The sequence below is a fragment of the Triticum urartu genome, chromosome 7A, assembly GCF_056163025.1.
Source record: "Triticum urartu cultivar PI428250 chromosome 7A, HENAU_Tu73, whole genome shotgun sequence".
NCBI lineage: Eukaryota > Viridiplantae > Streptophyta > Magnoliopsida > Poales > Poaceae > Triticum > Triticum urartu.
The window spans coordinates 743,775,312-743,788,810 of NC_141879.1; the positions used below are offsets into that span (position 1 = coordinate 743,775,312).

General features: G+C 46.3%; 2 protein-coding genes across 3 annotated transcripts; both read right to left on the bottom strand.

Annotated features, from left to right (window-relative positions):
- Positions 1-3,695: 3,695 nt before the first annotated feature.
- Positions 3,696-8,630, bottom strand: LOC125518000 (sucrose synthase 7). Its single transcript, XM_048682963.2, has 17 exons — positions 7,982-8,630; positions 7,746-7,878; positions 7,497-7,651; positions 7,186-7,378; positions 6,977-7,095; positions 6,671-6,887; positions 6,496-6,591; positions 6,229-6,405; positions 6,030-6,146; positions 5,771-5,937; positions 5,455-5,679; positions 5,052-5,373; positions 4,679-4,923; positions 4,444-4,582; positions 4,237-4,352; positions 4,102-4,125; positions 3,696-4,004 (listed from the first exon to the last, which is right to left on the bottom strand). The coding sequence occupies exons 1-17, from the start codon at positions 8,080-8,082 to the stop codon at positions 3,959-3,961; spliced, it is 2,592 nt and encodes an 863-aa protein (XP_048538920.2). The 5' UTR covers positions 8,083-8,630; the 3' UTR covers positions 3,696-3,958.
- Positions 8,631-8,782: 152 nt separating this feature from the next.
- Positions 8,783-13,270, bottom strand: LOC125517998 (putative disease resistance protein At3g14460). 2 transcript variants are annotated; one of them, XM_048682962.2, is made up of 3 exons: positions 13,067-13,270; positions 9,341-12,650; positions 8,783-9,250 (listed from the first exon to the last, which is right to left on the bottom strand). In XM_048682962.2, exon 2 carries the CDS (start codon positions 12,622-12,624, stop codon positions 9,349-9,351), a length of 3,276 nt encoding a protein of 1,091 aa, XP_048538919.1. In that variant the 5' UTR covers positions 12,625-12,650; positions 13,067-13,270; the 3' UTR covers positions 8,783-9,250; positions 9,341-9,348. The 2 variants fall into 2 exon arrangements, with proteins under 2 accessions (XP_048538919.1, XP_048538918.1); XM_048682961.2 differs by having other exon boundaries at positions 8,783-9,241; positions 13,067-13,266.
- Positions 13,271-13,499: the final 229 nt, after the last annotated feature.

Here is a 13,499-nt window from a genome sequence, read left to right on the forward strand (position 1 = left end):
CTAGAGACTGGAGACTGGGTGCAGAGGAAGTCAAATTGGAGGGAGCCAGACCTCAGATCCGGCAAGGAGGGGGAACTCCGCGCCATAGCCAACCCCCGTCGGCGGCTCACCACCCGCGTGGTCGAGCACGCCGGCTAGAATCACCCGCAACCAGCTCCAGCCGAGGAGGATGTCGTTGCCTCGCCAAGAAGGGTTGCCGCCACAGATCCGGGAACCTCCGCCAGGAACGGAGCGTCAGAAGCCTCACCGCCACCTTCCCGAGCGTCCGCGGGATAAAGCCCGGCGAGATCCTCAGGTGGCGGCGAGTGGAGAGCGAGGGAAGGGGGTGGCGGTGCGGGGGAAACCCTAATCGCCACCCGAGTCGCCCAGGTGGACGATGCGGGGGCCGGGGGGGGGTCGTTTTTTCTCCCTCAACACTTTTGAGCCTGTGCATGTGTTCGTTCATGGGAACGTATCTGGTGCACCAAGGCAATTGGTGCTACGGTGCACCAGACCCCGTTGCATATTCAAAAATATTCAAAAAAATCGAAAAAAATTAGTGCATCGACACAACATCAATCTATCTTGTCACAAAAATTCAAATCAAAATTCAAAACAATGCTTAAGATACAAAAATGACAAATTTGACCTCAGTGTGCTAATGGGCCAAAACTGAAGCCCAACTTTTGTTATGTACTATTCAGTGTCAAATTTGATATTTTTTATCTCGAGCAATGTTTTAAATATTGATTTAAATTTTTGTGACAAAGTACATTGATGTTGTGTCAATGCACTAGATTTTTTCGGATTTTTTCAAACATTTTTAAATGTGCAACGAGCTACCAGTGCACCAGATACATCCCCGTTCGTTCATAGGGGTGAGTGTATGCGCGTGTACATGAGCGCTTGCGTCTGTACTATATTCAAAAAAAATCTCATCCAAACAACTAAGGAAGCAAACTTAATTACGTGCTTTATTTTAGCAGATAATCACTACAGAATAAATACCAAAAGTAAGTAAAGATAATTTCTTTGGTGGCCCCCGTCCGCTATCTCTCAAGGAAAGTAATATCCACCATCGAAACCTTCTGACGTGCATGTCTAGCTCCGGTGGCCTCGGACGTGAGAAGTACTAGTAGACTAGGATTCTGTGATAAATATCAAGAAAAGAAATATCCTTTATTTGTACATCTAAAACTTGAACTTATTCTAGACGTATCAACCAAAAGAAAGATTGATCATGTTCATGTTTGTGAGGGACTTTGATTGTACGCTCCTCTTCTCACGTAATGCATGATGCTCAGCATCTTATTTTTCTCTTTCTTATGCAAGTGCATCTCTATTAATTCCATATAATGGATGCATGCAACTTCAGCTAAATTTGCAATCTTTTTTCATTGTACTTTTTATCAACGCCAATATACTTCCGCACATATTCATCATCAGACTGTTTTGGTATAACAGAAGCATCACTGACGACTTGAACAAGTACCAGATTATTAATGCCAATTATTGACTTGGTCATATCAGATGATCAAGAGGATATTCATGAGTACCATCTTTCTTACACTATTTGGTCACCTCCCGGAAATGAATATGCCATATGACAAGGCAATGAACATCAGCAATGGTTTTGTTGGCATCGTCAGCCTCTTCACGCTTATTGGCGGCTACCTCTCAGACATGCATCATGATCAATTGATCATCACCCCCATGGACAGCGTGGTAATAACTACCTTAAGATGTTGTTCACATTTCCATAAATGAAACGAACTAAATTAAATAATAAAAACAATGCCTTGTAGTGAGACTTTGATTGTGTTTGGGGGGGGGGGGGGGGGGGGGCATTGGCCCCCCTAGCCCTCACAGCTCCCCCTACGAGTGAATTGGTTTGTACTCTTCAGTATCATGTGAACCTCTCAACGATCACTCTCCTCTTCTTATTCACGATACCTTTTTTACCATTGCCTACCAAGGACATTACTTTATGCACTAGTAGCATTGGACAATAAGGACAAATATGCGGCATGTGTGTTGGTCATAGAAAACTCCTACTATGGAATAGTCATTTCCACGTGAAATCCATGATATGCATTTAAAAAAGTTGGACAAATCTTTACTCCTGAAAATATTTTTATTACGTTGGATAGAGAAAATAAACAGATGACCCTGAGAAACTAGTGAACCGACTGATACAGCTGAGAGGATTAAAATCTAGTTGCGTCCTTACCCAGGGTTGCTTATGTGACCTTTTCGATTTTTATGAAAATGTGAAGCAACTCATGTATATAGGTTGGTACATATGTTTTGTGCACTTGCAAATCTCTCATCTAAAAATATAATCATTTATATCCCTCACAAGAAAAAACAAGTGATATGTAAATAATAGAGGATAATGTTAACTCATATTTTTTTATGTTTTTGGTCATGGCACAAATGGTTATACTTTTAGATAACATGTCGTAGGTGCACATGTGATACAGCTATTTTGCATCAAGACTTGAGAAGGTAAACTGGTGAACTGTGGTCATCATTTGAGCCTCTTTGAGCATATTTTATCAAGAACTTCTATTTTATTGTAGAATTGCATGTGACGTTACAGCGAAGTGCCGAAGATCTAGCATTTTTATATGTTTTCTTAAAATATGAGAGAAACAAGTTGAAAGTTTTACAACATTCGTGCTGGAAAAGAAGCGTGTGTGCATTCCCATGATATAATTTTCATTTTATGAATGTAGACTTCGCAACGAGAAATGAATGGGTTTGTTTTTCAAATATTACAACATTCAAAGACACAACATTCTTTTTAAGACCAAATAACACCATTTTTATTGTTGCATCAAGCTGGTTCACACAGTATGAGCGGAGGCAATGGTGAAACAAAGCAAGTTCTACCAAGAGAAACACAATGCACCATACTCGCCGACGCCGAGATTAGTTGGTCCATATGCTAGAGGGGATATAGGCCCTGTTTGGTTCAGCTTTTATCGACGGATTCCACTGCAGCGCAGTAGAATCTGAACCAAAGGGCGAACCCAGTAGAATTCGATTCCAGAAATCCACTGCCAAAATCTGAACCAAAAGCGGAAGCGGCTTAGGACGTGCTTTCCAAAATCTGATTCCGCCGCGGGCCAAAATCTGAAAAAGCTGTATCAGCTGATTTGCCAAATGACCTACATCTTTTTCACATCAAATTTTTCACAGCTGTTTTTTAATAACAGATTTTTCACAGCTGCTTTTAAAAATCCATAGCCGAATCAAACAGGGCCATAAGATCATGAGGGATGACATATAGCTGTTATTCAGCTGGCGGGCATGGTCCTGAGTAAATCATGTCTCGTGTCAAATTGATCTCACCAAAATTTACCGACATGGCCCTTGTATTTTCTATTCATCCTCTATACGTATTACATGATCAACACAGATTCGGCATCAGCAACCCCAGCTTGTGCCCACCATGGAGCGATAAGCTAATCTCATCAAAGCGACTTCAATAACGTCCCTCCACCATCGACTCTAGTCCTAAAACCCAACATACGACCACAACCTAAGAGGGAGCAGCCACCCTGAATATCTTTGCATGTAGTGCGCAGTCGACAACAGTTTCCACTTCTTTACACTTAGAAATGTTTCAGAATTAATTGCCCACTTTTCTATGGTTAGAAATGTTTCAGAAGCAATTATCTTCATATTCTGTAAGTTGGTGTCCTCTGATGTGGAGCAGATAAAGATTGCACACAGCTCTTTCAAGTCTCATGCAAGTTCTTACAAGATATTGAATTCCAGTCAGGAAGACACGCTTGCTGCCATGGGCAATTTCATCTTTGTTACATGTTTCCAATTTATCAACAATCAACACAATAAAAGAATCTTCCATCCTCAACACCAATCACTTCACACTCTGGTACTGACAGAACGAACTGAGCAGCAAACATTTTGCTTCAGAACACAGTCATGGCTCATCATGTAGCTGTTCTGATCATTTGTTAGCACGCCGCTTCGGCCCGAGTAGGCTGGTCATCATCCTGAGCACACACAAAAAAACATAACCAGAGATCAGCATAAAGCCATAAACACAATCACCGTTGTTTTCACTGCTGGGAGGTAGAACCAAACACTAACCTCTGGATCCGATTCCGTGGCTTTCTGCAGCAGCAGCAGCACCCCCCAAAATCCCAAATAACAAACAGTTCAGTCAATCAATCAGTCACTTCCCGGTCTCTCTTCAGTAAATTTCATAAGAGCGCACACACTTGCCTTTCTTTCGGCCTCACTACAATCTCGTCACGCACCACCGCAGCGCCTGCTGTCGAGGTCGAGGTCGAGGCTGTGGTCCTCGGGGGCTGCTCCCCTATTCTAGGGACAGTCTTCACCTGAATGAAAGAAAAGACAATGTGGTCATTTGATCAGACCTGCTCTGAATGTGTTTATGTACTGAAGATACACCACGGATCATGAACTCACCAGGTTCCTGTACTGAAGATTGTAGAACATCTGCAGGTACCGCTGTTTGGCCGCTCTCTCCTCCTTGTTCAGAGTCCTCCAGAAGCTATACATCGATCCCATGTTCAGCACTTTAGTTGCGTATATCTTCCATGTGTAGCTGCCATCATGAATAGTACACAGTTAGATTTTCGCACCAGGTGGTAGCAAGATTGGTGCCTGCCATTCATGAGGCTGGGCAAGAGTGGGCGCCTACCATTCGTAGATGCGCTGAAGTCCAGCAGTGGACACCTTGTTCCAGTAGCTTGGGTCTTCTTTGCACTTCTGGAAGAAGTCTGCAATCTTGGTGCCAGCCTCCCTGCCATTCATCGGGTTTATGTGGAAACCCGAGACGCCATCGACAATGATCTCCGCTGGCCCTCCCTGGTTTGTCGCGAACGTTGGCAGCCCGCAGTTCATCGCCTCAATCACTGTTAGCCCAAATGCTTCATAGAGTGCAGGCTGAAACCAGAGATATGCATTGTCAGGCCATGGTTGTGGCTTTTATGTAATAGCTGGTTACTGTGAAGCATAGATTTCAGAGGATGGAGCCCTATATCGTTCATGCCCGAACAGTTAGTATTGCATACCTGAACAAATGCACCCTTTGTATCTGCAATGTAACGGTACAGCTCGCCGTTGCGGACACGGTCAGTCTGAGCCTTGATCCACCGGATCTGTCCTTTCAGCTGGTACTTGTCGATCAAATTGTGCATCTTGTTGATCTCGTCTATCTCTTCTCGGTCCTTGGACTGTGCAGCATTCAGGAGGCCTGCAACGACGACGAGGTTCACAAGGTCCCTGACCTTCTTGTTCTGGCCATACCACTCCACTAGTCCAGTGATGTTCTTCACCTTGTCTAGCCTTGCCATCGAGAAAATGATTGGCTTATTTTTGTCTGCCAGATACCCTCTGAATTTGGTAGCATTACAACAGTTAGCAACTTTGTCTGATCAAACAAAAGTATGTGTGTTCCTAAGGGACTTGACTTACATGTGTTCGTCTGTATCCTCCTTGCTGTACAGTAACTCCTCAATCTGTGGGTGTAAACCTGTCAGCCGCTTCTGCTTCTGTGTGTAGGGGAAGTAGACGGACTGATCGGCACCAGGTGCAGCAATGTTGAACTTCGGATCAAAGACATTGATGCCCGTGGAGAAACGGCAAAGACCGGGCATTGTGAATGCGTAGTGGTGTTCATATTGACCAGGCTTCTCTTTGCTGTATAATATGTCAATGTTAGAAGTTTCTAGGTGCAAGTACTCGAGCGCTGTTAGAGCACTGAAGTTACAGTAGTATTCAGTCTACTGACCTCCCAGCAATTTCTTGGTATGTGCTAGTGATGATAAAGTCAGTAGTGTTCATGGCAATCATATCGGCAGTAAATTGGCAGGAGAAGTGGTATTTTTGGTCCAGCTCTCTCCACTTAGCATCTGAGTTCTCATACTTCGTCTTCTCGAGAGCATGTGCAATTGTTCCCTGTCAGGAAAACCAGTTAGGGATGTCATATCAACTGTGATTGGTGGTAAGAGAGATCATGAGGGATCCTATTTGATTAGACATTTTCCCACCTGTGTGACTCCGAGTTTGCTCGACATGAGGGATGCCACCAAGTTTCCATCAGTGTAGTTGCCAATGATCAAGTCTGGTTTGCCCTCTAGAATGTCAAGGATTTTGGTAGAAGCCTCCTGAGATCATGTCGGGATAAAACTTTACAAAAGATCATTCACCACAAGAGTGCTGATAGTTAATAATTCACAGCTGACAAACCTGAGTATATCTCTCCAGGTAAGGGTAAATGTCGAACCGGGAAACCCACTGGCGCAAATCCTTCCCGTCTTCAGTCTTGAACGGCACACGAAGTATGTGTGAATATTTTGTATTTTCAACCGGTTCGAGCTCCACATTACATTTTGTGCCTTTGGAATCTGGTATCAGTCTTGTAAGCTGCGGCACAATAGTAGCCATTAGTTTAGCTGCAGCACAATAGTAACCATTAGAAATGTCATGTAGGAATGGCTAGGATCATAGCTTTACCACAAGAATCTTTGGTGTTATGTGCAAACCCTGCTGCTTGATCCTCTGCACCAGCTCCTCTTCCATGGACCTGACTTGGTCCAGGATGTAAACAACCTGTCACAGAAAAACCATGCCTTCAGAATATGATACCCTGATCAGAGTATTATCTCCTATTATTTGCTAATATCCATACCTGACCGCCGGTGTCTGGCAATCCTAGAACCTTCTCTTGGCCAAAGTAACCATGGATAGAGAAGACGACAATGTTAAATATGGATGGGACCCTGCTGAAGAACTTCTCCGTGTTGATAGGATCTGGTGCCTGGAGCACTTCAGATAGGAAATTCAGAGTCTCCTTGCACCTTTCAGCATTCTCACCCCATCCTTTCTCCAATCCCCACTCCTGAAATCTGCAACACAATTCGTGAAGAAACGTTAGGCATAGTTGCATATTTCTGCACCATGGATTATATGTCTACTTAATATGGCAGCACATCACCTCTGTTCAAATTTCAAATATGGTGTGAATTTAGGCAGCCCGCTGACAAAAACTTCTGCAAGGAGCAGCGCTGTCTGAAGCTTGTCCACCGTGTCGATCGTGTCGTTGACCATCAGTTTCTGCATGTTCATAAGGATATATAAGTTCAATCAGTCCGTTACTTCTGATCTTCTGATAGTCTCTGTGATATGGATGACTGAACTCTTTACCTCGCCGCGGTAATTCAGGGTGAGCAAATAGTCTAGCAACGGCTTCATGCTTTCAGGCTTCTCATTCAGCTTTGAAGACATGAATTTGGAGATAAACTGCATCCCATTCCCTATGGACGAGGGCAGCGTCAGATGAGGTGTTGAGAGGTCAAGAGCACCAAAATCAACTTCCAATGAATTGTCATCCTTGGCCCTGAAATTCACATGAACAGACCATATTTTTCAGATTCATGATTTTACTAATCTAGCATTAAATTAGCTCTCTGATCCATGTCAAAGATCACATGATATTTGGTAAGAGTAAGACATACCATTTCTCATCATATAAGGTCTCTTTGAACTTCAGGTACTCTGATGGTGTAATTCCTTCGACCGACAGATCATCGGAATGAACTTTGACGTATTCCCAGATGCCAGGATTCATTCTAACAGCAAATGCAACGAATGGCGGTAGCACTACTGCTTCCTGCAAACATAAAGGATTCCAAATCTGATAAGCTTCTTCCTTCAAACTTGATTCTAGTTGCAGAAGGGAATCGGGGAATGTAAAGCAAAATAACCTGTGTCGAACAAATAATGTAACCGAGAAAGCCTTCAACAAGCTTTTCCTTCTCAGCTTTGTCATCTAGTGATTTTTCCAGCTCCTCCACGAGCTGCTGGTTCTTCAAGAGCCTCCTGCCCTTCGATACATACCTGAAACATTTTTTGTCCCAGATTTCAGGATGACAAAGCTGACCACAGCAGCAATATTTCTTGATGCAATGCATGCCATAAAGAACACATTAACTTTTAGTACCTTTGGAAGCATCTCTTCATCTGGTACCGGCTTTGTTGCAGCGCATCAGGCATGGTTTCAGCGATGCTGTCCATTCTCTTGAAGCTGAGATTGGAAGCCATGGTGGGAGACTACCAGGCTTGATAAACTGAGTGGAGAAGATCAAAGAACTATTTTGGGAGAAGCAAAACTACGAAGGAATGTTGCTAAGAAGATTGTGATTGTCTGGGTGCTGATGGACAACAATTTATAGGAGAGGGCACAAAACCTCCCTCCATGGAGAAAGATTTATTTTCTCTGGACATGGCTGGAAATGCAAGGTAGATGATGCTAAGCTGAAAGGAGAAAGCACAACGCCTGGGAGAAGTTATTCCAAAGAAACACACAAGGCAAGAAAGGCGGCATTACATCATTACACTGTAAGATTCCTCATGACTTGTCACCATTTCTTATCCCTTTGCCAGCAGTTTTGACATCCAAACGTGAGGCATTAGGTAAACTTTTTGCCATTGGACATCCACACTAGGCCAAGAACTTTCAGAAGATCACAAAAGGCAATGAAAGCATATTCTCTCTTGGAGCTTGGGTTAAGCTTCCTTAAAATTTCAGAAGATGCAAAGCAAATTGCTTGCTACCTGATATGAAGCAAAAGACCAGGGATCACCTTGTTGCAATCTCAATACCAGAAAGGAAACTCCAGAGCATCAAATGAAGAAAAAAAAGATACATTGAGCTGAGCTCTTTATTTCAAAAACTCGATAGCATCAAAGAGAGATATACAAGCAATTTTTTTTCATTAATCAGAACACAAACTTCAAGAGATTGCAGCATCCATCTCCATTCAAGGTATTAAACAAATTGAGAGTATCCAATTTCAGGATAATCATGAAATTTGCGCACATAAGTTTGCCAATTACATAAATATACATGTTTGATAGAAAACATTCTGACATGAAAAGAAAAAAACAAATCCATGTACACAAGTGGCAATACTTTACACTCATCAAAATCCATCAAGCTCAATGTTTACAATTTACAAATCGCCAGAACCAGGAAACGGAGAAGAATCACACATCGAGTATTGGTGAAGGAGTTAAGCCAAGTTCAGTACTGAGGAAGGGGGGGAAAGACCATCTGCTGTCTGATTCACCAAAAATACGGTACTCATTCCTCAGGCCTCATCAAACCATTTCTAGTAACAACACGACGTGTCCCTGGTATAAAACACAACATCTCTTGGAGCAGTCGGGACGGGCGGACCGAAACATGTCTACCAAACAGCTGCAAGTACTTAAAATATATTAAACCATATCACTCGAGAGATTAAGGATAAGATGACAACTTGGCAAGTACTGAAAAGTGGAAAAGAAGAGAGCATACCAAGATTTTTAGGTAGACTTCTCTTCACACTGAGCATTTGTCTCGTAGATGCGACGGGCCTTGTTGTACCTTATGTACTTCTTGCCATCGGTGCTTGTGATGCGCACCTCAGGGATCTGCTGCACAACGTGCCAGTTCTTCCCACCCTCCAGGCAGCTCCTGAGTAAAGGGAGTGCACACTGCAGCTCGAATCGACGCAGGCCATTGGCCTGCAAACGGATCAGCAGCTCCAGCCACCGTGGGAATGCGATGTTCCAGAAGATGACCAACTCCTCGAAATAGTATGTCTCCGTGGATGGGGGGAACACAAGCCTGAGATGCTGCAGCATGTCGAGGCCCGACACGTGCTTCAGCTTCGCGCAGTCATCGATGGTGAGTGACTTGAGTGCGGGTAGGTTGGAGATCCTCAGAAGCGCCCTGTTATCTTTCAGATAGAGTTCATCAGATAGTTTTGGCAGGTCCTTTATCTCTGTAAGGCAATGTGCACCCTCGACATGAAGGTCACACAGAGCAGCGTCCTTTAGACCTTCTGGCAGAGCTTTGAGTTTAGGGCAGAACTGTATGTGCAGTGACTTAAGACAAGGCAGCAATGTCTGGCTCTCTTCCACACTTAAGGACCAGTCTTCCAGATTCTTCATGTTTCTTAGCTTCAAAACCTCAAGCTTGGGGAACGAGATGGCTTGTGAAATCACAGTGGTGCCGAGGAATTCAGAACCGATGGCGACAATGGAGTCTGCATTTGAGATTTCCAGGGACTTGAGCTGTTTCAGGCGGCCAAGAGCAGGCAGAGTGGTGCATGACATGCAGTTGTCAAGATCAAGGAAGGCAAGGGCAGGGAAGGAGGTGTTTAGCTTGGGACCCGCCATCCAGTTTGGAAACTTTCGACCTTGGTAGTTCTTGATTACCAGCTTCTCAACGCTATTGGGTGGGGTGAGCTCATTCCATATCTTTTCACTCACTTTAGCTGAATCATCTCTAATCCACTGAGCACTTTTTACTTCATGTTTGTCCTTTTCTTCTTTCTCTGCGCCCTCTTGGTTCTCCTGTTCTTCCTCATTCTCTTCTTCTTCAATTAATGCTGCTTGCTCAGACAGGTGTAGAACCTTCAGGAATGGCTTGTTTGCGAGTGCAGAAGCTCCGGAAGTAGCCCTATCAAGTCTCTCAATCTGAAGGTACCTCAATTCAGACATGGCTCTAAGGTGAATCAAGTCACAGCCCTCAGGATCATTGTTGTCCTGACCAATGATCAGACCAGATAGATGGTTAAGATGCTTCAGTTCACCCACACCTTTCGGTACATAGCGTAGGGAAGTTCCCTCGAGGCAAAGGCATCTAAGCTCTTGCAATTCACTGATGGACCAAGGGAGTTTCTGCAGTCTTTGACAGCCTTCAAGGCTCAAGGTCTGCAAATTTACGAGAAAGCCGACGGAGGAGGGTAGGTCGCTGAGCTGAGTCCCGTCAAGATTGAGGTACCTCAGATGTCGCAAGGTGCCAAGGGATTTTGGGAGAGCCTCTATTGCTGTGTTGCTCAGGTCCAAGACACGCAAGCACGTGGCTGACTCGAGAAGAAGATTGTCTATCACTCTGACATTCGGGCTGTTGAAGAGCATCAGTGACCTTAGGCTCATCTGCTGCTTCACTGAAATCGGATCCTCCAAGCTGTTCTCCATGTTACACAATGCAAGATGCCGAGGCTTTGACAGTGAGGACAACGAGCCCATGCTCGATCTCTCCTGACCGTCAATTAAGATACTCTCATCTGTTATCAGAAAGCGGGCCAGAGAGCGTAGGAGATCATGTGTCATCCAGCACTGGTCAAGATTGTCAGGATCAGGCTGTAACAAGTTTCTGCCTATCAACTCCAGATAGTACTCTTCAGCAGACTCTTCCAGTTCCTTGTTCTCTCTGGGCTTGACAAGGCCTTCGGCAATCCAGTGCCGCACGAGATCAAAGCGCCGAATGGGGCAGTCTTCTGGGTACAGAGAGGAATGGAGGAAGCACTCCTTGAGTTCAGAAGGCAGATCAACATAGCTCAAGTAGAGAGCCTGTGGCACCTGTTGAAGCAACGGCCGCATGGACCAAGCATCGCTTTTCAGGACCATCTGCCACTCATCCTTGCTCGTGCCTCTCGACCTCAGGACACCTGCGATGACCTTGATAGCCAGAGGATGGCCCTCGCATTTCTCCGCGATCTTCATCCCGACATCCTGCAGTGCTTGGATCTCCTCTGAAGCGGATTCCAGGAAGACCTGCTCGCGCAGTAACGCCCAGCTGTTCTCTGCATCCATTTTGTCGACGCGGTGGACGACTGCCTTCAAGCCTGCCGCCACTTCCTCGTCCCGTGTCGTGATCAGTATTCTGCCCCTTGCCACGCCGTCTCCCAGTGGATCTTTCAGCAGATCGTCCCATATGCCCGGGCTGTCCAGGTCATCCAAGACGATGAGAAACCTCTTTGAAAGAGCAGAGCTGAGGAGGCCGAGGAGCTCCTCCTTGTTCTCTGTGTCCCCAGCATTTACACCGGCGCCGGCGATGATCTTCTTCAAGAAAGCTGCCTCGGACAGATCCTTCGACATCTTCACCCACACGCAGATGGGGAAGTTTTCAGTCATCCTCTCATCGGTGAATATCTCCCTGGCAAGCGTGGTCTTGCCTATCCCCACGGCGCCGACGATGGCGAAGACGTCCACCTTCTTCTTGCCCTCCCTGAGCAACCTCGGCACGAGGCCGCCCAGAGACTTCTGGACCTGCGTCCCCACTGCGGCGCGAGGCTTCACCACGTCGTCGTGGCAGCTCCTGGACATTTCACTATTGAACCAATCCCTCCTGGCGCCGGGGCGCGGGGACGCCCCGGCGGCGGGGAGCGGCGGCATCTCGTCCTCGATCTCACGGAGCCGGATGTCGATGTCCCGGATGGTGAAGCCGATCTCGTGGTGGAACTTCTGGGGGCCCGAGTAGCGGAAGCAGGAGAACATGAAGGCGCAGCGCACCTTGGGGGCGGGCGGGTGGTCGTCGGCGAGGATCTTGGCGCCCTCGGCGGCGCAGACGTCGAGCACGTCGTCGACCTCGTACATGACGTCCTTGAGCAGCACCACCCAGGCGTCCACCCGGGAGCTGAGCACCCGGCGCCGCTCCTCGTGGGAGACGACGGCGTCGATGCGCGCCAGCGTGCCCAGCAGGCCCCGCACGTTGTCCCGGATGCCGAGCGCGCCGCAGGCCTCCTGCCCCGCGAACTCCTCCAGCGCCGCCGCGCACCGCTTCACGTACGAGTCCAGCACCACCGCCATGGACGGATCCCCTTTCTTGCGCAGACCTTCAACAGCAACGACGACGAAATGCGAATCAATAATTTGTATCAGTACAGCACGTGGGGATAAAATTGGATCCTTTCAACGGCGATTAGGGGGCTAATTGATTGATTTGCAAGGATTCTTTCCATTTGCAACAAAAAAAAAGGATTCTTTCCCCATTTATCTCGATTTTAGTTGAGGATCGAATCAGGCCGACACAGGAAACGGAAATTAGCATGTGGACACACCAAGATCCTCTTCAACTACTAGGCAACAAATCATCGGAATCAACACATACGAACAAAAAGGAAAGAACAAAATCCATCTACTGTATATCAGATCGGGAGCGCGTCCTTGAGGAGCTGGAACTAAGCACAATAAATAACTGACAACCTGCTGCTCGATTGATGGATTGATGGATTGATTGATTGATGATTACCTGTTGATGAAGATTGCTGAAGATGGGATGATTATTGGAGCAAGAGGAGGTGGAAGAGGAAGGCGGGGAGCCAAGGGAAGGGCGGCGACGGCCACCACCTCAATGGCCACCACCCTCCTCCCCTCCCTGCTTTCCCAACCCAGCCAAAAGAGGGAGCGCGCCTCTAAATGGATCCGTCCCTGTCCCAAGACGCTTTCCTCCCCCTAATTTCTCCACCCTCGCAGCTCAAAATCCTCCGATCCAGACAGACACAAACTCCATTCTTCTTCTCTCCTCCAGGCCCCTGGAAGATTGCTGCGGCACAAAATGGGCGCCATCCGGGCCATGGATGAGCTTGGCAGGGACGTTGGTTGGATACCGGAGGAGCGTGGGGGGCAGATGGCGAAGAGGGGAGAACAGAGCATAGCAGAATTGGGCAGGCTATTTTTGTAAT

What these genes read in the sequence shown, in the direction of transcription:
- LOC125518000 (XM_048682963.2), bottom strand. Translation starts at nt 8,082, where the DNA reads ATGGCTTCCAATCTCAGCTTCAAGAGAATGGACAGCATCGCTGAAACC. An exon ending in GCAAACTCGGAGTCACACAG is followed by an intron (nt 5,938 to 6,029) that starts GTGGGAAAATGT and finishes TTTTCCTGACAG; the next exon opens with GGAACAATTGCACATGCTCT. An exon ending in CTTCAGCGCATCTACGAATG is followed by an intron (nt 4,583 to 4,678) that starts GTAGGCGCCCAC and finishes TCATGATGGCAG; the next exon opens with CTACACATGGAAGATATACG.
- LOC125517998 (XM_048682962.2), bottom strand. Translation starts at nt 12,624, where the DNA reads ATGGCGGTGGTGCTGGACTCGTACGTGAAGCGGTGCGCGGCGGCGCTG.